This window comes from Cyprinus carpio, chromosome A18, assembly GCF_018340385.1.
Source record: "Cyprinus carpio isolate SPL01 chromosome A18, ASM1834038v1, whole genome shotgun sequence".
Classification (NCBI taxonomy): Eukaryota; Metazoa; Chordata; class Actinopteri; order Cypriniformes; family Cyprinidae; genus Cyprinus; species Cyprinus carpio.
Genome location: NC_056589.1, coordinates 29,920,965 through 29,947,700, shown reverse-complemented (window position 1 = coordinate 29,947,700; position 26,736 = coordinate 29,920,965). Strand labels below are relative to the sequence as shown.

The 26,736-nt window shown below is 34.5% G+C and overlaps 1 protein-coding gene across 2 annotated transcripts; it reads right to left on the bottom strand.

Moving 5' to 3' along the window:
• Positions 1 to 19,659: 19,659 nt before the first annotated feature.
• LOC109060731 (paired box protein Pax-1-like) lies at positions 19,660 to 24,500 on the bottom strand. Of its 2 annotated transcripts, none has more exons than XM_019077879.2 (5): positions 24,264 to 24,500; positions 22,630 to 23,235; positions 21,600 to 21,733; positions 20,831 to 21,026; positions 19,660 to 20,146 (listed from the first exon to the last, which is right to left on the bottom strand). In XM_019077879.2, the coding sequence occupies exons 1-5, from the start codon at positions 24,271 to 24,273 to the stop codon at positions 20,076 to 20,078; spliced, it is 1,017 nt and encodes a 338-aa protein (XP_018933424.1). In that variant the 5' UTR covers positions 24,274 to 24,500; the 3' UTR covers positions 19,660 to 20,075. The 2 variants fall into 2 exon arrangements, with proteins under 2 accessions (XP_018933424.1, XP_018933423.1); XM_019077878.2 differs by having other exon boundaries at positions 19,660 to 20,149; positions 24,264 to 24,499.
• Positions 24,501 to 26,736: the final 2,236 nt, after the last annotated feature.

The following is a 26,736-nucleotide window of genomic DNA, read 5'->3' as shown; positions in this document are numbered from 1 at the left end:
TACACAATCCTGAAAAGAAATGCATCTCAGTTTACACAAAAATAAAACACAGCAAAACTGTTTTCAACAGTGATGATAATAAGAAATATTTCCTGAACAGCAAATCAGCATATTAGAATGACTTCTGAAGTAATGAAGAGTATAGCAATGATGCTGAAAATGCAGACTTTGCATCAGATAAATAACTTGCCTGGGGGAAGAAGAAAACTGTTCTTGTGCCTGACTGTCCTGGTATTTGCGGCTCTGAAGCGCCGGCCAGATGCAAAAGTTCAAAGATGGGGTAACTTGGATATGAGGGATCCAGAGTGATTTTCTGAGCCCTTTTCCTCACTCTGGATGTATACAGTTCTTGTAGGGTGGACAGGGGAGCACCAATAATCCTTTCAGCAGTCCGAACCGTTCTCTGTAGTCTTCATATTCAAAAAGAAAACAGTTATCAAATAATGTGGAGCAGAAGAGACTCCTTTCAAAAATCTTATTAACCTTAAACTTTTGAATGTTAGCAGATGACCGCATTTTGAATGTTATGATTACAATAAAACCATCTTTCTCAGCAATTTCATTAAGCTTTTTTAGTGATGTTAACCACCACAAATCATTTCAGTGACTTTTGTAAGACTTGGTCTAAGAATAATTTGTAGTCCTTCAGGTAAAAGTGTATAAGCTAAAGTGCACCTGAAATGGTGTAACTCTTGGTGGCGCTAGAAATTTCGAGGAACCCCAAATTGGTTCAGATGACATTATTGACCCCATTCTATAACTTTACCAAATTTCATAACTTTTTACCATACTGTTCAACTGTTAAATGGTTGAATAACATTAGAATCACTAACAACACTTTGGAGCTATAGGCACATTTGATTCAGGTTTATATTTCATTCTTTGTAATGCCTACAAACATTACTAATTTACAAAAATATGAAATTAAGTCATCTGTTTCCAAAAACCAACCAATTATTCTCAGAAATGGCAGTTACATGTTATTCAAAGTCGACCGGCTCCCGCCCTCCTGCTGTGTTGACCCTTTACGCCGCGGCGCCTTCCCGGTCGGCCTGCCACCCTAATTTTGCCCTTAATCGAGTCCCGCCATTTCTCTAAACCAACAACATCAAAGTAGGACTCCACCACTCCTGATAGCAGGATAATTTAATGGCTGAGTCTCGTTCTTTAGTGGGTGGAGGTCTGAGAGATGCTATCACCCGTTTCCAACAATTTAATCACAGCAATTAGAACAAATTTTCGATCTGTAATTTGCTTTCATCTGTAACGACAGAATCGATTGCCCAATGGAGCTTGTTTGACGTGCACAAGGAGCTAAGGAAAAATAAATTTCTATTTTAAGCTGTTTCTATTTTCACTCAAAATATTTATTGTGGTTTTGCTGCTATTTCTTTTGGATTGAACCAAATGCGACGCTGTGGTTGGCTGTGTACATATTATCCTGCAATCATCATTAAGAATCTTACCAGATTCCAGTCAGTCTGTTCATGGGTTTGTTGTAATTAGTACCGATGATTAATGCCATGAGGAACCCACAAAACATGCACAAACATGCATGCAGACACACTCACACACGGCTCAGTGTTTTCCTATACGGATTGTTTGCGATGATGAAAACGGCTCGTTCTCGTGCTGAAGCGAAACCCCGAGATACACAGAACTCCCAGAGATCTCTGCAGGAATGTCTTTGTGCGAAATGAGAAATATTCATTAGAGTTAAATAAACCCTTCAGTCCTACCCTGAAGTCACCGCGTCCTGATTTTAATCTTGCACATGAGACAAATCTGAGCATGACTTTCTTAAAGCCCAGGTGCCGCGCTAGAGGTGCTTTTGACAGGGTTTATCACCCACACCAACAGATCATTTACAACAGCCCCCAGCTCTTACCAGCAGATAATCTCTCTGCTCGGCTTTGCTTACAAAACAGCGGCGATCAGTGCGGGTTCTGTGACACACATCGTCACCCTTCTTGACTGCGGCCTGCATCGTGCACACACATGCTGTACGCTCACTGAGAAGCTTAAAGGGATAGTTCACCTAAAAATGACAATTCAGGCATTGTTTATTAATTTTCATGTTGTTTCAAACATGCATGCTTTTTATGCTGAAGAATCATTACAAAGCTTGTCACACAGCATTAGTTCCTAGTGACCATGTAGCAAAAAGAAACATGATGCCTCTAGTGCTATATTCAAAATGGCCTAAAACTTTGCTTTTATTTGCTATAAATGACTGTGCTTCAGAAAATAAATTGTGCGCACTAAAAACAATTGCTCCTTAGTTTAACTTGATTTAATTGTGCACAGTGATTCCACGTGTTGAGCTACCTTAACCTTTCTTAACCCTACTGTATCATCTTTGATAGACAAATTTCTAAGGCCTAAACAATCGATTGAAATCAGAAAAAACATTTGCACAAAATCTACTACATGCCTTCTGTCATCTGACCAATAGTCTATATGATTTAGCAAATAAATGTCCATTTAGCATAACTGTGGAAGCCTCCACCTTTGGGGTTCACATGTCTTTCTGGTGTAAAATGCTTAAAAAGTTTATCATGTCAGAACAACTTTTATATTGTTTTGTAATATTTCAGGATTAACATACACTGTACTGAATTAGGTGTACTTGATTTTCCATGGATTATTTTTTTTTTTTTAGAAAAACCAGGTTCAAATGTGAGTATCAAATATGATTTGAATTGTTGAATTTGAATCAAACGTTTTCTTGTTCATCTCTCAATAATCATTGTAAATATCTGAATTTTCAATTTATTAATTTAAATCTCACCTTACTAAGACACATAATGGGAGATAAGTAGTTTGCTATAGTGTTATAAAGATTTGATTAATTGACAATATAAGCTATTAGAATTTCATCTTACTTTGGCAATATAAATACCAGCACCTGCACCAAATTGCATATTTTTGTTCATTTTGGGCCTCTGAAAAAAAAAAATGCAGGTGTTTTTTCCTCCTTGAGAACATGCTCCATATTTCTACTATATCATGAGCCATAAAAGCCTGATGCATTAAATACATTACAAAACATATATGCAAACTTTTTTGTTTTTATATTTTGACTAAAGGTACAATAAGCTATTGCGTTTAAACAACAACAACAACAACAACAACAACAAAAACTACTAGCTAGCACATTAGCATTTTCACTTTAGATATTAATATTGTTCACAAGAATGAGCCAAAAGCTCAGACACATAACAGACATTCTTCTAATTGCCAAATATCAAAACCATAACAACTAACAAGTCTCCAATTTTCTCATCTTGGCTCAACAACACACAAAACAACAATTCCCAAAACTCCCAAACCAGTCACATACAAAGCATGCCGGGAACAAAAAAGCCACTGCCCAGTTTCAGTTAATGCAGCAAAATGTATTCCTGCAGTCCCAAAATGCAAAAAACACAACTTCTATTTTAGCAGACTAAACAAAGATGTGAGAAAATATTCAAATGTAAGTAAATTAAACAAGCACAATGAGAACAGGCAGTTCTCATGAGTCTGATAATAATTTTGGCATAGAGAAAGATTATTTCGAAACAAAGAACATCACCATATCAAATCCACTCAGATTGTTCTTTGATCACATTTACATAAGGGATGTGTCCAAGAGCTCAGCCTGCATTAATTGCTGTTGAGGTCTAGGCAATGACATCAGGGTGCTGAAGCCAAAACAAGTGACCAGTTCTTCAGATCTGCCTGTGTGTGAGGCGGAGGTTTGTCTTCATGCTACAATCACACATGGTCAGCTGAACTGATGGGCGAAGACTGTGATGTTTGGCACAGCAAGACCCTGCATCCATTCCTCTGGGCGCATACGTGATTCGATAGAGATCTACTTGGCTAATGCTGGTTGAGTAAGTTTGTTGGATTTGGAAAGAATGTCATTGATGAGAGCTAACTGATGAATATGCTTCAGCAAATGATGCATTTTCTTCCACTGAAATTATAAAATCATTTTCGTATGCCATTATATCCCTGTTAAGACTGCTTTAGTCTTATTTGTGCTTTTAAAAACCATGTGTTTAAACCATGATACTTAATATCTCACTGTGGTCATTAAATGTCCATGGTTTCCCTTTGATTAAGTATCATTTTATGTAACTTTATTTCCACTAAAAAAACATCCTAATATGCTTGAATAGATTTTAGAATAATGTTGAAGAAGGTTCAGTAAAACTAAGCGTTTACAAAAAGGCTTGCACAAGTAATTTTTTAATGCAAAATTAAGCCTGATATGGCAACAAGATTTTTTCTCTCCATTTTGACAATAGTTTCATCATATTGTAGATTTAAAGGAATATTCCCGCCTAAAAATGAAATGAAAATTCTTTCATTATTTATTTGCCCTCATGTATTATCAGACCTGTATTAATTTCTTTCTTTTAATATTTTAAAGAAGGTCTGTAACCAAAACCCATTTCCCATTTAGTTCCATTATAGTTTTGGTCCATACGATGGAAGTCCCATGCTAACCAAAACTTTTTGGTTTTACTAAGTATTCTTCAAAATATTTTCATGTTCCACAGACCAATGCAATTTTGGAATGACATGAAGGTGAGTAGATAATGACAGAATTGTAATTATTGGATGTTCTGATTAATGGTTTTTATCTTTTCTGTTACTTTTAGGATGAAATATGAGCCTTCATGACAAAGTATCATGAGATTCCCAGAGACAGATGATCTCACACACAATGATGATGATGCTCATAATATGACCGATGCCTTTCATTTACAGAAGAATTTATTTGGCCCAAGAGTTTTCTGCATTGACCCAGCGGTCTTTGGCATATTCTGAATACAAACCAGCATACAACCACCCATCACTCCTCTAAGATTTAACGATCGAGACTTGTATGACCCAAGAAAACAGCTTAATTACCCTCTGTGGGCCCTGTTTGAGACGTGCAGGGGTGGGTGGTCCGCTGCAGTCGTCCCCTGCATAACACTCAAATGTGTGCTGTAAAAAAAAAAAAAAATAAAAAATAACAAAAAAAATGCCTCGTTGAAAACACTTGAAATGACTTAAACATACGTTCTTATTGGCTCGTTTATTGGTTAGACTAAACAATAAAACAGCAAGGTCAAACACTGACTTTCTGTGATCTCATGACATTTTCAAATGTTTATACTTTCATGTGCTGAAATTCGTCAGTTACCACATGTATTCAAACATCCCACACACAAAAAACAAAATATTTCAGTCCTTGCATTTCCAACTAACTGTCTTAGCTACACACACCAAACACCGACATTCTGTTTCAGAATCACTTTAACAATTTAGAATATTAAAGTTCAGATTCATTTTAGAATGTTACATTAGAGTTTTATTGGACAGTTATTGGCTAAAACTAATCGTAGCCCATCGTACGAGCAGCAAAGCTCTCAGTTAGCAGTAACCTGTAGTTGCCTCACCTGAAAAATGTTGGGTATTTTTGATGTGAAAGCAACTTCATCTTCAAACTGAAAAAAAGTAAACATTTAAATGCTTATTTCCCCCGGTTATTTTCTTATTTTGCTTATTAATTTCAAGATTAGTACATACCAGATAGAGTTGGGCACATGGTTGGATGCGTTAATATTCTTTGTTTTGAGGAACCGATTCAATTGAGTTTCCAGTCATTTCCGCTGGAAACAGCTATGATTGATTTGCGACTTCAATGATTCATGGTAGAAATGAGCCGATTCAAAAGATTCATTGATCCCTGAATCAAGTATCACTTTTTTTTCTGATTCTAAACAGCTGATTAAGAGTATATACACAGATTGTTTTGCTGAAACTAAAAGCATTAGTTTTAGTGAGGCTACTGTACATTACTGTTAACTATATAGTGTGACTGTATGTCTAATCGAAGCCAGACTATGCCGCCATTTTCCTGAACTTTGACCACCTATTAAAATTTAATCAAGCAGAAGACCAGCAGAAGAATATGTAAAAGGCACTAATGTCACCTGTAGCTAATCAGTCTCTCTTTTTAATGTCTGATTAAAGGATTTACTGCCTCTCTGCACCTTTACTATCTAATTAAGTCTGTGAGTGCTTTGATAGAGTTTTGAATCTGTGAGAATTTTAGGCAAATCTTTGTTTGGAAATATTCTGCTAATATTATAATGTAAATATGGATTTTGCTTTATAGAACTGTATAATAAAATATAAACAGTACACTACAATCACGTATTTCTCATTTCTTTTCCACATTTTGACTTTGTTTGTCAGATTAGTTCATCTTTTTCCACATGTTCCTTGTTTTGTTCTACTAACCAAGTTAATGCTATTCTTAACATTATTAAATGACAGTCGACAGGCTCTTGTCATTGATATCCTTGTAATATCTGGTAAGACTGCTGCTTGAACCAATTAGCAAAGACATTGTAGGTAGACCATGAACGTTAAGACCATTTCTCCAGAGACCGAGCCAATGATTAAAGCCTCTTATCACCGACATGGAACAAACGAGGAGGTGATTTGAGAGGTGAGACATATAACTTTTTAAGATCGCTTTCAATTGCTCATTTCTTAATCTGTTTATTGTAAACTAATGAGTGTGACTGTACAGTTTTTACCAGTGTCAGGGATTTTTCATTCCATCTGAGGCCTTTTGATCAGTCAAAGACAGCTTTGTGTCAGTAGACACACGTCTAATTGTCAGTCTATTTAAAATTCAGTAACATTTTGAAACTTTTAACATATTGTTCCCAAATATCTCTCAGATATCTGATTTAAATGTGAATCCACATAAAGCATTTCATATGTATGTGTATGTCTGAGCATTGTGTGTGTGTGATTTCATCTAATGGTAACTAGAGTCTCTTGAGAGCCAAGGAGCACCAATGCTACAGACAGTCTACCTGGACATGTATCCCAGCATGCATCTTTCTTGCCCTTCCTTATTTTCTTTTGTAACACATCACCTTTTCACATTAACAATACTATCTGCATCAGGGGCGTCCACAGTACCACCCAGAAGGGCGGAAAACATCCTCCTCCACAGCAGGTCCTGAATGAGCCCCCATTCGATGCATCTCTCTCACACCAGTGTGTACACAGAACCCATTCAGAGCTGATGGGCTGAGAGGAAACAACACATCCACACTCACTCTGCTCACACACGAATGACGGATGAGATGAAGAATATTGGCTTCACATGAGACACAATAGCATTTTATTTAGCCTATTTGAAGAATAATGAAGTGATCATAAGTATGTCCGTCGACACAACAATCCTGGTTTCTCCTACAAACAAAGGTTTTGCATAGAATAATCATTTTTGTTGACATTAAAGAACCTTTCAGTGAACAGTTCTTAAAACAACCAATTTTTAGTGTGAAGAACATTTTATTAATCTAAAGAACGTTTTTCCACTAAAGAACCTTTTATCCAATGGAAAGGTTCCATGGATGTTTAAAGGTTCTTAATGGAAGCATCAATGCCAAAGAGTCTTTATTTTTAAAAGTTTAGACTGCAATGAGACGAAATGGAGAAGTCTCCTGCTTCGCAGATTTTTCACTTGAGAAAAAAACGTTAGACCTCAAAAATAAAGAGACAAATTTGAGATTTCAATAAAACATATAACACATACGAATCCCCTGAATACCATCTGTCTTTCCTTTCGTTGACGTATCGGTCATGATCTTCACTTTCAAGTTCCCACCTACCTGAACGTTCCTGATCTCTTAATCTCAGGAGACTTTCTGGAGAAGCAAACACCTTCACTGCATCAACAGACAAAATAATCTGAAAATATTTAGTTAAGGGATTAGGAGAGAAGCTTTTAAAGCTCCTCTGGGAATGAGGTGTGGCTCGGTCACTCACTCGTCTGTCGACGCTAAAGCTTCAGGTTTCATGAGAGAGGAAATAGAATGAGATTCGAAGGCCGTCTCCCCATGAGACCCACTTGATTTTGCCTTACATGCTGTTAACACTGACCTCACTTTAAATGTGACTTAAGGTGGATTAGAGACACCCTTACTATTGGCAGTGATTTAAATATATTTCTCCAACTTCTCCTATACATGTCTACACACAGGTAAACCTATTACAATATATTAATATATTTTACATTTATTTTTCATGAGACATTATTAGTCAATGAGTTCATCACACTTTCCTCAGATAAACTTTTAAAATCAGATTTAAACACTTAAAAATCTTACACATAGGCTGTTTTAAAACAAATCATAGGATACTGGGCAATACACTTGCCAACTTTATAAATAGTTAAAGAGGATAGCCTACACTTGGCATCATCTACTAAATGACCGAACACAACAAACATGTGTTTGTTGTTGAGACATGTGACGAATGAAAACAATAAGTGTTCTTAAATCGGATCAAAATAACAAACATGTGAACTGGCTCTCTCAAAATCTAGCTCCAGCGTCAAATTTGTCACACTGTAAATCAGGGGAAAATGTGCTTATAAGTTGTGTAGTGTATTCCATCTTCTAGTTCGACAGCCTATCAGCTAATCTTCAACATGTTTTACACTAATCAATACTTTTGGATCGAACTATTTTCAGTAAATGCCATTTTATAAGAGTTACTGACTTTTTGCGACAGATGGGATAGGCTACAGCTTACGGCATATCCCATTCATTCCTAGACCCTCTCATCTCCCTATTAAATAATTTCTGGTTACATGCATTTCTGACAACCTATGCATTTTTAGACAGTGATCTGATCTCAAAATCACTAAACGAATGTTAAATCCAGGTGTAAACGGGGTCATAGTAATGCCCTCACTCCCACTACATCCTAACACAGTTTAGCCTGGCACTTTAGCCATACACTTATACAGTATACACACATAAAAAAAGAGACCAAGATCAGCACAACTAATGTCAGAGAGGAAAAAAAAACACACTGATACAATCATAATTGTGTATAAAACACTGAAGTTTGCATTTTGCTGAATCTATTTTAAGAAATCTAAAGCCTTTCCGATTCAGAGCTACAGAATGTGCCGCCTCAGCACTGATGGATTCGGATTAAACCTGCACCCAGCATCAGAAATGACTCGCTCCGGCTAATGGAGCTATTAGAGGATCAGCACTGTGCCCCTGATAATTGTTCACAGTCGTTCTCCAAGGCTGGTGATAAAGTGAAGTAGGAAATGGCGGAATGGGGCCGTGCTGTGTGGCACGGCAGGGTAAAGTCAGCTTCTCGGTGGTTATTGGCTGTGATCCGTTCCCTGGTTCATTTCCATGAGGTTGGGGGCGGGTTGGTTACTTACAACACTCTCTGCTATCAGTCACTGCCATCAGTGCAGCAGCTCAGAGCTGCTGATAAGGTAAAATGAGACACACACAGGGGCGTCATGCACTTTGTTTAAGGGCACCAGTTGAGGGCTCACTATTTTGCCTAGGCGAGATAAGACATGACCATAGCAAAATAAACTGCTAACTTTTTAACAGTTTAGTAGACAGTCCACAATTTAAACACTTTTTCTTTAGTTTCGAACAAGTGCGTCAGACAGGGGGTAACAGTGGAACTGAGGAACAGGGGCCCTGGATGGGGGCATAATGATATACTGATTTTCGTTACTTATAGATTGGTGAGGTGTTGTGTTGTGTTGTGTTGTGTTGTGAGGGGCCTACCCCCTTGGTTGTGTGACCGAGGCCCAACATTTGGTGCTGGCAGAACATGTACATTGTATTTCCCTTAACAAAACTAAAACCGCATCTGACCTTGACAGCCGGTGATCATTGCAGTTTTGTTGCCTAAAAAAAACATGACATTTTGATGATAACTTTTTTGTGTTCAGTGAGGAAAACGTCAGGCGTTTCAAGTGACACAAGAGTGGGTGGATGATGAAAGATTTTCATTCTAAAGTAAATGATCTGCGGAAGTGCGACTCGATTGGACTTGGCAAATTTAGACGTGAAGAGATGATATAGCTTTTAGACAGACACATTTTTTACTTACAACTTCTAAATTGTTCAGCCCTTTAAAATATTTAATTGGAAGTTGTCTCATTTTCATCCCATTATCAATTTTACTTTTGTATTTAATTTTTTTTTTAGATTTGTATATTTTATTTTATATGTATTTTTTTGTGTTTTATTTAAATTTATTTTGTTTTTATTTATTTATTTTATTTGTGTTTTTATCTTTATTTTATTATTTTCTATTATTTTATTTTGTATTTATTTTATTCTTTATTTTTATTTTTGTTTTTTATGTTATATAATTTATTTATTTATTTTATATTACATTTTGTTTTGGATTTATTTATTTCATTTCATTTTCATTTCACTTCATTTTATTGTTGAGGGGTGGATGTTGCTATAAACTCCCAAAAATCATAATGATGACGTGCACACACAGATGCACATACTTGTTTTTTAATCTGGGAGGTGTAAAGTGGACTTCTTCCATATCGGTGGCCTGAGAGATTCTGTGAACGCCAGCCAGTAAGTTGAGATGGAATTTCCCGATTACAGTCAAGACTTGAATTTTCTCTCCTCAGGAGGAGATAGCGATCGGTTCGGTTCATGCGTGCGTGCAGCTTTTTCATTAAAGATGCTTTTGACTCTCAGACATATTCACAACGTGTTTTCAGGAGTAATCAACACAATGACATCAATGAAAAGCATCTCAGTACCTCGCTTTTCTTTGCATGTCTTTCTTTCTTTTGTCTAATGTGCAGACTGAGTTTAGTGGAGCTCAGATTAGAGACAGTCGTGTCGCTGCAGTGGAAAAACGAGTTTGACGGTTGCCAACCACCGTTACAAATGAAAACACTCCTCCGAGGTCAGCAGAGAGTCAGTGCAAAAGATGAAACAGAGCGCGGTGTCACATGACCGCAAAAAGCTCTTGTCCAAGTCTTTCAATCATGGTAGATGATTTTGAAACAGACCCACCTTAAAACACTGTTGACAGCACAGTCTGTCTCAGAATGCCTTTTAACAAACTAAGGCGTGATTTTATTTCTTTTCTTTTTTTTCAGGAGAATGTAATCTAAACTAGTCAGTAGATTCTGTGTAAAGACAAACTTTAATTTATTATTGCAAAATTCTATATAATATAACACCGGACAAATGTTTGGATACACTTGAGTGAATGATCTAAAAGACATTTTGATGTAAAGGCCTCCGCTTTGAAATTAGTTTTGCAGGCAAATATTGCTATAGGCCTAAATATTAGCCTGTAGACATTGTGCCTATATGAGTAGGCCTATTACAATTTATTTATATAATTATTTCTTTAAATACAACAATTTCTTAATAATATAACATTCAAAAATATAAAATATTAAAATATCAACTATATATATCTATATATATATATATATATATATATATATATATATATATATATATATATATATATATATATATATACTCCAACTTATATTTAACTTATATATATAATTTAAAAATCTTAAACTTGTTTAATGTCAATAACAAATTTACATTTAAATTAAAAAAACTATAGACAGATTTCAATAAAATAATAATAATACAAAATCACAAAAATCACACAAAAAACACATATCTGTAGTACTTAATATAGCATACATAGAGTAATTACTTAAAACAACACCTTTCTTCACCATCTATATATATATATATATGGTGAAGGGAAAACCTCAACAAGTGTCCAGTAATATGTGGTACTCTAACATGATAATAAAAACTATAATTTATATACATTTGCATAATATATTACAAACTGTTGCTAATGCAGAAAGATGTAATCATTCTTCTACATTTTTTTTTTTATATTTACATCTTTAAAGGGGTGGTTGACTGTGATTTAACTTCTTTAATGTTAGTTATTGTGTAATATTGCTGTTTGAGAATAAGCAATATCTGCAAAGTTGCGGCGCAGAAAGTTCAATACAAATGAAGATATTACCCCATAAACACAATCAAGCCTAGAAAAAAAGAAAAAACGGTCAACCACCCCTTTAAATCATGATGCTGACTGCATAACAAAGCTCATTTTGGAGAAACCCTGGCATAGCGCTGCGGTGTTTCTCATCTGTTTCTTCCATTGCCCACAGATGAGGAAGCTGTTAACATTGGGAGCATTGCATTATGGGATACAGTGAAGTCATATAGGGTGGGCTGCTGTTCAGAGGGGAGGATTCTTGTACTTCGGTTAATTAAGGGCACAAAACATGCTGCCTGTTTTGATCAGAACATTAAACAAGCCTCAAATTTGCAACATTTTCTAAAACATTTAGTTGAATACTAGACATTCCAGAATGGGCAAAATGTCTTAAAAATAAACACACCTGTTCTAATAACATCAGGCACCAACTTATTCAGTAGGTGTTGCATAGATTGCATTACTCAAGGGTTAAACTACTTTCTATTCTACTGTTTCCCCTCTCTGCAATAAGTGTGAATCTGCAGAGGGCTCTCTTGGTCATCTTTTCTGGGCATGCCCAAAACTTGTTGAATTCTGGTCAGAAGTGTTTAAATTTCTTTCAGAAGCTTATGCATGATGTGAGCTTCCTTTAGATCCTGCAACTGCAGTCCTTGGCTGGTCAGCTTCCTTGCAGCATCTTAACCATGCATTCTGATTGCCTATACAATATGGTATGTTGATCGCAAAAAAATCAATTCTTAGCATGTGGAAGAAAAAGTCGAGACCACTTTTCAAGATCTGGCTGTCAGAGCTTTCCTCCACCCTTCATAGAAAGGCTTAGATATAGTATGTATAGAAATATAGATCTATTTGAAGTTTCTTAGAGGCCTCTTTTCAGTCACCTGTTAAAAATTTCTAATTACCATGACACCTCTTGAAATGTTGTAATTGCTATTTTGTTTAATTTCTGTGTCAATGTGAATATGCCCGTATGTGTGTGTGTGTTTAAATAACTCATTTCAATATTTGAATCTTTTCTACATTTTTTTCTTCTTCTTTCGTCAATTATTCGTTAAAACTAGCCACAATGTTGGCACTTGAAAATCTATCTGCTCTATATTTTTACTGTCACTTTTCTTAAGTATCACTCTTGTTGTAAGGTTAAAATACCTAGGTGGTTATCATTATTTTTATTATTATTAGCTGACCTTGTCCATAATGTCACAATCAAACAAAATCTGTTTTGACCTCCGTCGCCTTTACCTGGTGTTGTGGTTAACTGCAAAATCGAATCTGTCTGAAGGAGATGTGTGTTTTTCTTTTTTTTTCTGTTTTTCCTCTCATACCTGTGTAGGTGTGTTTTGTTTTGTTCTGTGATTGTACTGTTTGTGTGTCTGAAAATCCCAAAATACCTCAATAAATATAAAAAAAGAGGAAATTCCAGTTTATATCATGCAAATATTCTAGGCATCATCGTGCTGCTTTGCAAGCAGCCTACATGGCCTCGAATACAAACCACAACTAAAACAAATTCAGCCTTGACTCTTTCTACTGAAGCTCAGTGTGACCTCATAAAACCCTGGACAATAATTCATATTTTTTAGTACGGCGGGCTTCTTAAAGGTCAGTCAGTCCAGTCTTCTTTCAAAGGCATGCCTCCATACCACCCAAACAAACACTAGAAGTGCTGAGCCCGTACTGGATCAGAACCGCAGGCGTCCGGAGCGGCCCATGTTTGTAAGAGCAAACAGAGACTGTTTAGAAGACCAAGACAGGCTAAAGACAGATATAGATGGGCAACACACACACTCACACACACACACACACACACACATACATACACACACACACATGTAAGTGCTCGACAAACAGAGTAACCCTAAACTGCTGAGCATCCATTAACTCATTTCCCATGAAGCTGCACATCAGGTTGTGTTTGATGAATGAATGGGGAAGTAAGAGGCATTTTGTGATTGCATTTGGTGTCACATGTAGGGAACAAGCAGACTCATTTTACCGGATTGGTTCTTTTGAATTCAGTGAACTGTAAAAGAAAAGATTCAACGATTCGTTTGTATTAAAATATGTATTTAAATTGTGTTTTTGGTTTTTGTGAAAAGTTTTTCAGCTCATTGTACAGTCTAAATGCAACATGAATCATTTGGATAAAAGTGTCTGCCAAATGCATATCTTAATAAAATTAAACACGTTGATGATTTTGGATTAGATACAATTTGTTACAAATTAAATAATTAATTAAAGGAAACCTGCAAAAACATTTGCAAACCTGACAACTGATTTCATACATCCAAATCAAATGGTTTTATATTGGACATCAAGTAGCTGTGGCAAAACTGTTAGTCAACAAAAGTATAAATAAATACATACATACATATACAGTCTTTAAAGGATTTTTTAGTTTTCTCTCTCTCTCTCTCTCTCTCTCTCTCTCTCTCTCTCTGTTATTTTATGCATTGGACAACAGATGGCTGTGACAAAATTATTTGTCATGCAAAATTAAAAAACAAATGTTTTTAAAATAATAAAACATATTTTAATTATCAAGATCCTTACAGGCCAAATAATTTAGTTGTACTTATTTTGTATTTGTGTATTTTTTTATTATAAAAAAGTGTATTGTGTTTTGTGCATTAGACATCAAATGGCTGGGGGGGGGGGGGATGTCATGCAAAACTGAAAGAATAAATGTTTTTAAAAAACCAACTTAGAAAAAAAGAAAATAGTATTCTCGTGAACTTTGGAGGCCCATTTTTTTTATTTTTTTTATTCTTAATAAAAATTAATTGCATTTTATATATTGGACAACAAGTGACTGTGACAAAATTGTTTGTCATATGAAATAAAAATGAATAAATAAATAAAAAACTATTGTCATGAGCTTTATAGAGGCCTCATAATTTAGTTTTAAAATTTAGTTTTTTTTATAAATGAAATTTAGCTTAAATTGAGTATTTTTAATGATAAACATGCAGCAATTTAAAAAGACTGTTTTAGTTCACATTTCAGAATTTCATAAATGTAAATGTATATCCTGACTGCAATGTTAGTTGCTTTGCATAAAAAAACATCTGCCAAATGCATAAACTGATTTTATACATCCAAACCAAATGGTTTTTACATTGGATATCAAGACAGAATTGTTTCAATACAATATTTTGAAGCAAAAGTCTTTAAAATCAAACACTGAAAAAGATTATCATGAACTTTTAGACCCAATAATACTAAATAATAAACATTTTTGATAAAGATTTTTTTCTACCATAAAAATTTATTTTATTTTACTTGCAAATGTCTACATTTCGAGTTTCAGTGGCCGACAGTGCATGATAGGAAACACATTGTAGTCAGCACATGTTCATCCACACTGACAGTAAACCTGTATTTAATGGGACATTTTTTATTTTACTTGAACAGTTTGTTCATGGTTTTTGAAGGTGAGGGCTTGTCACGCAACAACCTGTCCCTGTTGAACTGTTGAGTGTTGAGTTTGATTGGACACTAAACCTTTGACGTCAGCACCAACAAAAGATGCGGGAAGTGTTTCCTCCTTCCTTTTAAAGTTTGATAAGCCTATTTATTATTTTATGCAATGCAGAATTATATAGCAACTCATCAGTTGGTCTATGAGGTCTTGTGTCATTGTTGAGGATAGACTAAGACTGTTTGAATTACTCTGGAACCAAAACTGTGTGTATTTTGTCATTTGTTTGTGTTTTATGTATTTGTATAAACGCGTGCTGTATTGAATGTGTGTGGTGCCTGTGAATGAGTGTGTGATAGGTAGTCCTACACATAAGACAGCAGTAAGGCAGGAGACTTCAGGCTGTGGTTTCACGCTCTGACTGTATAGTGCATCTCCCGGCGCCTGCTGTCTGCGCTGTTAAGAGACATTTAAATCCTGTGGCCTGAAATAGAGCCGTGTACTGCTCTAATCATGTTTGACTTGGACAAGATTAACGATGTTTCGAGGTGTGGAGGACAATCATAACTAACAAAAGTCAAAACTAGTTTTACACAACAAGGCATGTACCATAATACCCATAATTACCTTCAGGCTTTGACGTTTGTCTCTTCTTGTGATGCTGTGAACGTGTTCACTGAAAATTTAGATTTTCTGTAGGATTATGTCAGAGACATGGATTATGATGTTACTTGATGGATTATGATGGATAAAGATGTGATGTGTTTCTTTACCAGCTCTTTGTCTGCCTGCAAAGTCTTAAAGTGCCCCTATTATGGGTAATGAAAGATTCTTATTTTGGTTTTGGGAGTCCCCAACAACAGGTTGTCAGGCATGCAAGGTCAAAAAACACTTTCATTATTTTATAACATGCGTTTAATTTTACCTTACTTGCTCAATGACTCCCAAACAATTCACTCAAGATTCATTTTTCCAAACCCCTCCTTTGCGTGACGCTGATTGGTCCGATTGGATCATACCTGTAATGCCTGATGAAGCAGCTTGTGTACAGCGTTACCGTGGAAACCGCTATTTTATACCGCTTCAAAAGCGGCATCTAGTGGCAAAGAATGAATTAGCATTTTCATTCAGACCAACGAGAAAAGATTCGTTTTAAAAACGACTCGTTTCAATGATTCAGAGTCGACAATTTCTTTTGAGAGACAATAACTTTACACATGGTGCACTTTCAGATTTAAAACTTTGCAAGATGTTTTCATTCACTTTGAGCTGTGTTACACACTGCATGAAAGGTAATTTTCAAAAATCCATAATAGGGGCACTTTAAAATAACACAATGATATGAATATCATGATGCTTTAAACTCCTTTGAATACAGTGGTGACCAAAGGTCTGAGGCATTATATTTGACGTTTTTTCAGCTTTATTACAAATTAAATTAGGCCTATCAGATAATTATATTATTTAATTATCTACATATATATATATATATATATATATATATATATATATATATATATATATATATATATATATATATATATATATATAATTATTTAATATAATTTTAATTATTAAAAAAAGTTGTTTCATGTAAAATATTCAATGTGATACTTTTTTTATCAAAATGAAAAATGTATATATATATATATATATATATATATATATATTATATATATATATACATACAAACACACACACATACATACATACATACATACGTTTACTGTATATATATATATATATATATATATATATATATATTATATATATATATATATATATATATATATATATATATATATATATATATATATATATATATATAATATATATATATAGCCTATATATATTATAATTTTTGTTTTACACTATTTTAACAAAATTATTTAAGAGAATTTCAGAATTATAGAATTAATTATATTATTACCAGTAATGTTTATTTATCAACTAAAAAATTTTTTTTTTATTGAAAATTAATGAGAATTAACATATATATATATATATATATATATATATATATATATATATATATATATATATATATATATATATATACTTTTTTATATATTAATTATATTTTTTGGCATAACTTTTTTCTTTTCTTTTTTTAACCTAAAACCATAAAACAATGTTTATTTCCATCTCTAAATGAAAACATTCCCGATTTTTTTCCAGATTTTTAAAAAAAGCTTTATTGCAACCTTGACTGTGGGGCCGTATATGGAAACAGTCCAGAATATTCCAAGCAGTTTCTAAGACAAATTGGAACTCACTATAACTTATCTTGCATTTTTGCTCCTTATTCACATGATTGTAAAACCCTTTGGTTCATTGAGCTGAGCCATTACTGAGAGCTCCTTAAAGGCTCAAGTCACCTCCAGCGAATAGAGTGCTGCACATCCTCATTCTGATAGAGATGTTTGCAACTGGACCATGTTACATCTCACGTTACCTGCCAGACATGCCTGAGCTAACACAAGAGGTAAGCTTTGAATAAGAAAGAAGAAGCTCTAGACGGGATAGATAAGGACCAATAGTTCAATCAGATGACAACATATATGCACATTCTGCCAAACAAGAGCTAAAAAAGTTTGGCCCAGAGTTGTAATGACCAACTTTTTTCCAGGATAGTTGTTTTCAGGGTGTGCCTGGTTTGATTTGATATCTCTGTGTAAATATCTTGCATGGCAACTGATGAATACATATGCTTAGATCTACAAATAGATCTACAATAAAACTTATGGATGGTTTCTGACTATCTGACCATGAGCTTTATAGACTAAAAATACCTGTGGAAGCATTAGGTTAATATAAGATGATTCTGCATCTCACCTGGCCAAGACTTCCCTCTAACAAATGTTCAAATGACTTAATATGCTTTTTAATTATGAACCCAGGCAGTTAAAGGGAGAGTTCACCCAAAAATAAAATTTCTGTCATCATTTACTCATCCTCATGTAGTTTCTGTCTACTGCTGAACATAAAAGAAGATATTTTGAACAGTTGCTGGTCCCCATTGACTTCCATAGTGTGGAAAAAATACTTGACTGAAAGTCAATGGTGACCAATCATGGGTTACCCACATTCTTGAATTTCCTATACTTTTAATCTGTGTGTGTGTGTGTGTGTGTGTGTGTGTTTAGAAAGAAGGTATCGTTCTAAATCATTAACAGCAAAGTCCACACCAAAATTATAATGATAAGGATACATGGGAATGATATGCAAGGCCTATACTTGGAATCACTTTCAGACGTTTATTTTTCCAGTAGATGAACAATAATAACTTTGACAGCTAATCAGAATTCATAATGCTTTAATTAGCACGGGAATGTAAAACAGCAGACAATATATCTGCGCATGCGCGTTTAGAATAAAACGTTATCGGCTGGCGTGGACTATATATTAGCCTATCTATATTATAGATCGTTCTTGGTGTGAACGGCCCTTTAGGCTTGCCTTCTCCTAAAAGTAAAACCAGATGTTCCTCAAGTTCAACACTCTTTACAGTGTGACCAATAACTTCATCCACAAAATTAGTAATATTCAGTCCTGCTTCAGAAAGTTCAACAAAAGAACAAAAAGATATCTCGGGATTTTGAAGCCTGAATTAATTGCTGCAGATTTAGCAAACACGTAAATACCAAAAAAGGCTACTCTTTAAAAATTAAATCGCTAAACCGTTAAAACGTAGTCTAAAAATTCGCTAAATTGCCAAAACATAAAGCCTAACTTTTTGGCTTTGTTATTATAATTATACTATGCCTTTTATTATAGCTATTTTTAGGAAAATCGAACAACTAGAGGAGAAAGGTGATATCAAATAAACTAGGCCTATGATAGCCTACTCTAAATGAATACATCGGGGAATTAAGTAGCCTATAAATTAAAAATCAATTACAAATAAGGTTGAAATGGCAAATAAAAGTGTATTAATTCAAGTTCAACATTCAAAAAAGTAAAAAATATATCCCGTATGAGTGCGGGTGCATTTTCTTTTGTTCTCCTTCGTTAACTCTTTCAAAGTTTGTTTTATCTAATAGATAGTTGGTTTACTACTTCTTTTTTAACGCATCTTATTTGTTACTTGCTTTATTTAATACGTTGTTATTTTCAGTAATTAATTTATTGCAAATATTTTGCACATAGTTTATGTTAATAAAAGTATATCAACTTTTACATTTAAGGTCACATAAACGGACTTGCAGCAGTTTGATTTGATCGTCTATCTGTTTATTTTTATGGTTGTCCGGGCAGATCTTCTGTCATGTGAACAAACATCGGCAGCAAAATCCCACATAATCTCTCTGTAAACATGTTATCTAGACTGTGACTTTTGAGCAGAAATCAGCCATTGAATTGAAGACTTTGTCACTTTTGACATGCCTTTATTAAGCAGAAATTGAAATGATAAAAATAGATGTGTATTACTCAATAGGCCATTCATTATCACACAGACAAGAAAATGCAATGACATGGACAGTTTAATTTCATATCCCCTCTAACAACGTTGTTTTGCTAACAAGAAAATATTCAAACAAATTGCAGCCCATTTATAACAACAGCCTGACGCTACATTTATTTGCACCAAAGAACAAGAAAAAAAAATCTACTGCAAATATTGCAGAAATCCTCTGTGGTATTTCCACAGCTTCAGATCCCACTTTTCCACAATGGTGTGAAACATTCAGGTGTGTTATATCCAGAACTTACTGCTGAGTGACTACTTGAAGCTGCACATGAAGGATGAACAGATGAAAGTTATTTTTCTCTGGTGGTCTTTGTGTTGTTATGACTCTGAGAGTCCATGAACGGCGCTCAGACCCTCGTGCTGCTGTTTGCTCAGAGGACTCTTTCTTTCTGCTGGAGCCAAAAGAGAGGAGTGTTTATGTAACAAACAAGGTGTAAATGAGCCTTTCAGATGTTTGTAAAGGCTATACTTCCCTTACAACGTCACTGTATTTGTTTGGGGTACATTTAAGGTACAAACTGGCAGCTGTGGTACAATGGAAGGCCACAAATGCTATAAAAGTTCATTAAAATCTGCCTAAAATAATGACGTCAGAGCAACACAAGGAAATGCTGCAATAAACATGAGCTAAATAACATAAAATGCAAAATGAAACACTCCAATGCACAAAATAAGAATGACGAACAAAGAAGAACATTTTTAATTAAATATAAATAAATATGATGCAGGAAATTCGTTTCACCACGAGCGAATGCTTTTTATTTTTCTCTATAAAAACTTAAACATTGATTTCTTAACAATATAGACTTGTTCTGTAAATAATTAATTTTTTAACGTTTTACAATAAAAGACATGCATTTTTAATATTGTATTATTATACTATATATATTACATGCATATGTGAGTTAGATTACATTTTTTCTGAAGCGTTTTTACATTCCTTTTCAGTTAAAATGTCTAATTTGTGTATGTTAATTGCAAGATACTTACGTACTATATTATACTAAACATTTTTTTTTTTTTCATTTGTTCATGTTTTCATGTTGCCTAAATAATTGAGGGTTCAATCTCACCTTCTCTGGGCGGGTTTTTGAATGATATGGCGGTGTGCATAGGGCTCTGTATCATGGTCCCGGTGTTTGGATGGGTGAGGCTCGCGCCCTGAGACTGCCAGTGCCCGTAGTTACCGGCGTGTCCACCGTAAACGCCGTACTGATTAGTGGCGGAGTATGCGCACGCAGGAACATACGCCGATAAATTTGATGAACCCTAAAAATTAAAAATAAACATTATTTTTATATTTTCAACAAAAAGAACGACAACAAATAATTTATATTTAAAAAAAAAGAAAATTATATAGGCTATGAGAAAATTAAATGCAATTAACAAACTAGTGATCAATTTATTAAGAGCTCTTAATAATAACAATGAAACTTACAAGGTCCAATTTGACTTAATTTAGAAAATTAAATTATGAATGAATAAATAAAATAAAAGCAACATTTGCACAGACCTCCCCAACACTTAAATAAACAGATTCTTTATTGGAAGCCGTGATTCCATGAACTTTTAACATCCATCGAACCTTTTTAATGCACAAAACGTTCTTTTACATGGAAAAAAGGTTCTTAAGATTATTCAAATGTTCTTTATACTAAAAAAAAGGGGTTCTGAAAGATTCTTTGGGGAGCTAAGAATGGTTCTTCTGAGAAAACAGCCATGGAACTTTTACTTTTAAGAATGTTTGTTTATATTGAGATCAAGATTTGAAGTTAAACATGTCCACGTAAATTGTGCACATGCTAAAATAAATAAAGCAATAGGCCTAAATTAAAAGTCCACCTGTGTGTACTTAATGTCACTTTCTATTGGAGGTTTGTCGATCCCGTTGACTCCGTGAACGGAGGGAAATGAAGATCTGTTAACGCCCGTCCAGTCCTCCATTTTCTGCTGGTAACTCTCTGTTCCGGCAATAGCTGTAAAATTAATTAAAATAAAACCCGTTTAAATAGTTGCAGCTGCTGCACGTTAACAAAAACAACAACAAATCAAATAATAATTGATTATGATTTCAAGATGCAGTCTAATCTTGCAGTAAAACCTAAAGAACTGAACTTCAAATTGGCTGAGTCTGAAAATGATACGGGCTTTTCATGCAAACAGTGCACTGGTCACATTCAGAAATAGAAACACTAGAAACGCATTATCAGACTATTGTGAGAGCGTTCGAGTTTTTAGTTTATTAAATCAAACTGGTTCACAGTGATGCCTGATGCCATAATAAAACCTTGTCTTTTTATTCTCTGCAATAATGCTTTAAACACTGATCTGAAGAACCTGAATAACAGCAATCATTTTTTAATCTCCAAAAGGCAGAAGTATAGCACAACAAGAGTGCAGAAGCAACGCAACACTAATATTCCAGATACAGAAAAGATTCCCCGAAGACCTTCTTAATTTCTATGCAAACACGCTGTCATACAATATTTCGCCAATATTGGAACTTTTGCTTTGGATGGCAAACTGGTAAAACAATAAAATTACAATAGCTGATAAATTTATATTTCATTTAATATTCCCATTAATCGCATAAAACCATGCGCTCTTAAAAATAAAGGTTCCAAAAGGGGGTTTTCACAGCGATGTCATAGAGGAACCAGTTTTGGCTCCCCAAAGAACCTTTTATTTCCCTTCTTATGGAGTGATGGACATTTTAATAATCTAAAGAACTTTTTGTGGAATGAAAAGGTTCCATGGATGGTAAAGGTTCTTTGTGGAACCATTGATTCCAATAAAGAACCTTTATTTTTAAGAGTGGAAGCGGCTACCCCAGGATCTTGAAGGCTATCGATAATCCAGAAGGTGTGATTACCTGCGGGGTCCATGAAAGCCCGTATTCCTAATATGTTGCTGACGGTGTGAACGGAGGGCCAGGCCCGGGACAGGCTGACAGACACAGCCGGAGGACTGCCGAGTTTGGAGCCGTTTGGAGACATGGCGTTCTGGTATGAATACGGATACACGGGATTATAAGAGATCTGCGGCGGAGAGGGTTTACTGTCGTACTGACTCGGCTGAGACAGGTTCCCAATCTTGTTTCTCAAAATGCGACTGATGGAGCTCACAGAGGGGACGTTATATTTGTCACACACTCCGTCGGCCAGCAGTCTGTCGCGTATTTCCCAAGCGAATATTCCAGGATCGCCCTGTTTATAATCCCGTATGCTCTTCACCACGTTTGGCGTCGTGACCCGGGGTTTACTCCCACCGATAGCACCGGGTAAAATAGAGCCGGTCTCGTTGTACCTGGCCAGAATTTTGCTCACACAGCCATGAGAGACCCGGAGTTGTCTGCTTATATCGCAAGGCCTGATTCCGAGTTGCGCCAGTTCGACGATCCGGATCCGGATCGCGTTAGGAAGAGGCCGGCCGTTCACAAACACCCCTCCGAGCTGATTGACCTCTCCGTACGTCTGATCTGCAAGAACCAAAAACTGTATATTCAACATATTCTAACTAATACAGTCTTTAAAATAAAGGTCCCAAAAGGGTGTTTTTGCAATGATGCCATAGAAGAACCATTTTGGTTCCCCAAAGAACCTTTTGGTGAACAGTTCCGAAAAGAAACATTTGGAAGAACGTTTTAAAAATTTAAAGAACCGTTCTCGAACCTTTTCTGTATTTGAAAGGTTGCATGGATTTTTAAGGTTCTTCATAGAACTATTGATAAAGAACCTTTATTTTTTAAGAGTGTAGTTAAACTATAATTTAGTAGCTGCAGTTTAATTGCACCATTGCGGCTGTCATGTAAATTAAATCATCGAATAATCAAATATTAAAAAACACAAACAAATTAAAGCTCCGTGATTGAACAAAGAATCTTATAAATATTTGTATATGAATAATTTTACTAAATGGTTCTTTGTAATCAAGGGATTTTCTGAATGGGGAACAAGAATAGGGACTAGCTAATGAAAAATTCAGACACAAATTGTAGATCTTAAAAACATAAATGTTTATTTTTATAGTAAACGCGCACGGTTGTAAAGTAATCGAATTTAATCGAATGTAGCCTATGTCTGAGCTATCGAATATTTAGATGCATAAAAAGTTCATAGACATGATTTGTGCCATTTCTGCTCTTATAAGCATCCAAAGACACATACTATTTACACGAAATACATCATTTGAACGGTGTAGGTCTCTTAAAAATAAACCAAAAAGGGGGTTCTCGCAACGATACCAAAAAAAAAAAAAAAGAATTATTTAAAAATCTAAATAAGTGTGAAGAACATTTTAAAAGTCTAAAGAACCTTTCTTTTCACTATAAAGAACCTTTTGTGGAGCGTAAAGATTCCATAGATGTTAAAGATTGTTTATGGAACCATCGATGCCAATAAGAATCTGTATTTTTTAAAGACAGTATTATTAGTATTATCATTAATCATTTTATTTTTTATTCGAGGCGTCATTCTGACTAGCTATAACAGTTCAAGAGGAACTTACCCATTTGCATAGTGATATTTCCCTACAGTGCTCCTTTAACCTTTAACTGTGCTGCTGTAAGTCTCGCGCAGCGCTGGAGGGGTCTCCCCGTGTCTCCCGGTAAGGACTGCCCTCTTCTTCTTTTTTTACGGCTGAAGTGTCTGAGTTTAGGACTCAGGAGCTTTTTACAGTAATCTTTGATCCACTTAAGAAAGTCCGTCCGTCCAGCAGACTGTCTCGTGCGCTCAATTTGACGCGTCACAAGCGTCAATCAAACTAGAAAGCTCGTGACTCCGCCCCGATCCCCTGGATCTCAGGATCTGCCCCATCACGGATACGCGGCATCAAAACGTACTTTTCCTGCCATTTTAGGAGCGCCTTCATACGAAAACTTATCTGAAAGTATTTTAATATATTCAAATTAATTTAAATGAAAGTGTGAATTTATCTCTAATAACCCTGTATAATGAATGCATGTTTTTTTTTACTAGTCTTTAATCTTTTGCTGTTGTCTACACTTTACCTTATGGAGCCTACTGTAAATAAAACAATGTATTAAAACATGCAGACAACGCGATGCCAATGTGAATCTCCATATCTGTAACAGTATAATTATCGTTAAACAGTATAATATTGTAAAAGTACACAGTATTATTATATAAAATAGGCCTATAATATATGATAAAAAATATAATATATAATTGTATAAAATATAATCAAGAATAATTCTATAAAACTTGTATAAAAATATATTCTATGTAGATAACAATTTAAATTTTAAATTAAAATGCTATTTAAAAATTTTAATATACACGAAATAAATTCTAATTTATATTTAATTAAAATGTAAGTAAAAAAAATATAATCATACTTTCAAGTTTAATTATACTTCCCTTTTACAGCAGGCGCACGAAAAGGTTTGTATACCCACTAAAATTAGAAAAAATGTAAACTTTTTAGTTTGCTTAAGCATTTAAAAGTGACCAGAGGAAAAAAGTAAACACTTGGTGGTTCCAAGCTGCAGTTAGCAGCTCTTTGCACTTTTTCCACTGCTTTGAACTTAATTACGAAAGTTAGAAACTCTGAAAAACAAATAGCTAAACAATAAAATGAATGCATATTACAAAATATTTGTATTAATGTAACGTATCAATGGATGGAAAACGAAGATGTTATAAATGTTTACTTACATAAAAGGTGACTATGCATGAACTGTCACAAACAGTAGGACTTTGTCTCAAATTCGAGAAAAAAGTATTACAGCACCGCCATCTTATGGTGAATTTAGGAATTACAACTACAATTACACCATTTAGCCTACTATATACTTAATACACGTCAGTTTTATTGGGTGTTTTTGTTTGACTTTAGCACAAAATAATAAACTAATTGGCATCCTACTGTAAATTATATTTTATTGTTTAGAAAAATGTAAAAGTTTGAATCGCTATAGAAGACAAAACATGGTCTATATAAAGGCCCAATTTAAACATCTAGGTCAATGGGATTTATTTATTTACATTTATTTGATTCATTGATTTTGATTAACTGATCAAACAAGGGGAAACAACAACTTCAGGAATTAAAAAAAAAATTGTTATCCCAGCAGATGATGTGCTAATAAAAACTTGATTTGTCATGACAGCACATTATTCTTTATTATTTTAACATTATTTTCTTTACTTTTTTCTTTAACTATAATTTATTTATTTTTTTACTTTATCTAACCTACTTCATTATTATTAATAGTATATAGCTTTAGTTTATTTTTCTTTTATTTTTTTTTACACTATATACTGTATGTCCGAGCTTTGCACCGTTTTAAAACAGAAACTTTAGGAATATTAACTAACTACAAAGGTTTTATGCCTTTTTCAGGAGTTATTAGCTGCCTTTATTAGAGGTTTTACATACCAGTACTGCACCCGAAAAGAGGAGGGGAAAAGAGAAAAAAATATTGCATTCCATAAAAGTGTAAAAAACAGAAAAAAAATACCTACTTGGAATGTAAACCTGTACGCTTCTGTAAGAACACCTAAATGCGGTCAGTTCTCAGAAACCATGCCACTAACATATTTCTAATCACTTAAAAGGACAAAAAAAAGGAGAATTACATTGCGAAAACGTAAAGAGGACTAGAATTATGAGGGTTTCGAAAACTTAAAGTTCACATGTACTTTAATTTGCATGCAATTTGACTAACACAGATATTATCACTGCGCATTCGTGAATAGTATCTTGATGCTAAGTAGGACAGATAATCTAGACTATTTTATCAGAACAATACCAACCGCACATAAAATAATTAAATTAGCATAACATAATGTAAATAAAAGATAAAAATAGACAAAAGTACATGTATACATAGGCCTACTGCATATAGTTTACACATACAATCTAAAATGATTTTACATTTACAGTCTGAGACCATAGAAGAACAGTTATGGTTTTTCTAGTTCTTTAGAAAACCTTCTGTGTAACCAACATTGGAAAT

What these genes read in the sequence shown, in the direction of transcription:
- LOC109060731 (XM_019077878.2), bottom strand. An exon ending in GGCTTTCATGGACCCCGCAG is followed by an intron (nt 21,734 to 22,629) that starts GTAATCACACCT and finishes TTAATTTTACAG; the next exon opens with CTATTGCCGGAACAGAGAGT. An exon ending in CAAAAACCCGCCCAGAGAAG is followed by an intron (nt 20,150 to 20,830) that starts GTGAGATTGAAC and finishes TTTTGGCTCCAG; the next exon opens with CAGAAAGAAAGAGTCCTCTG.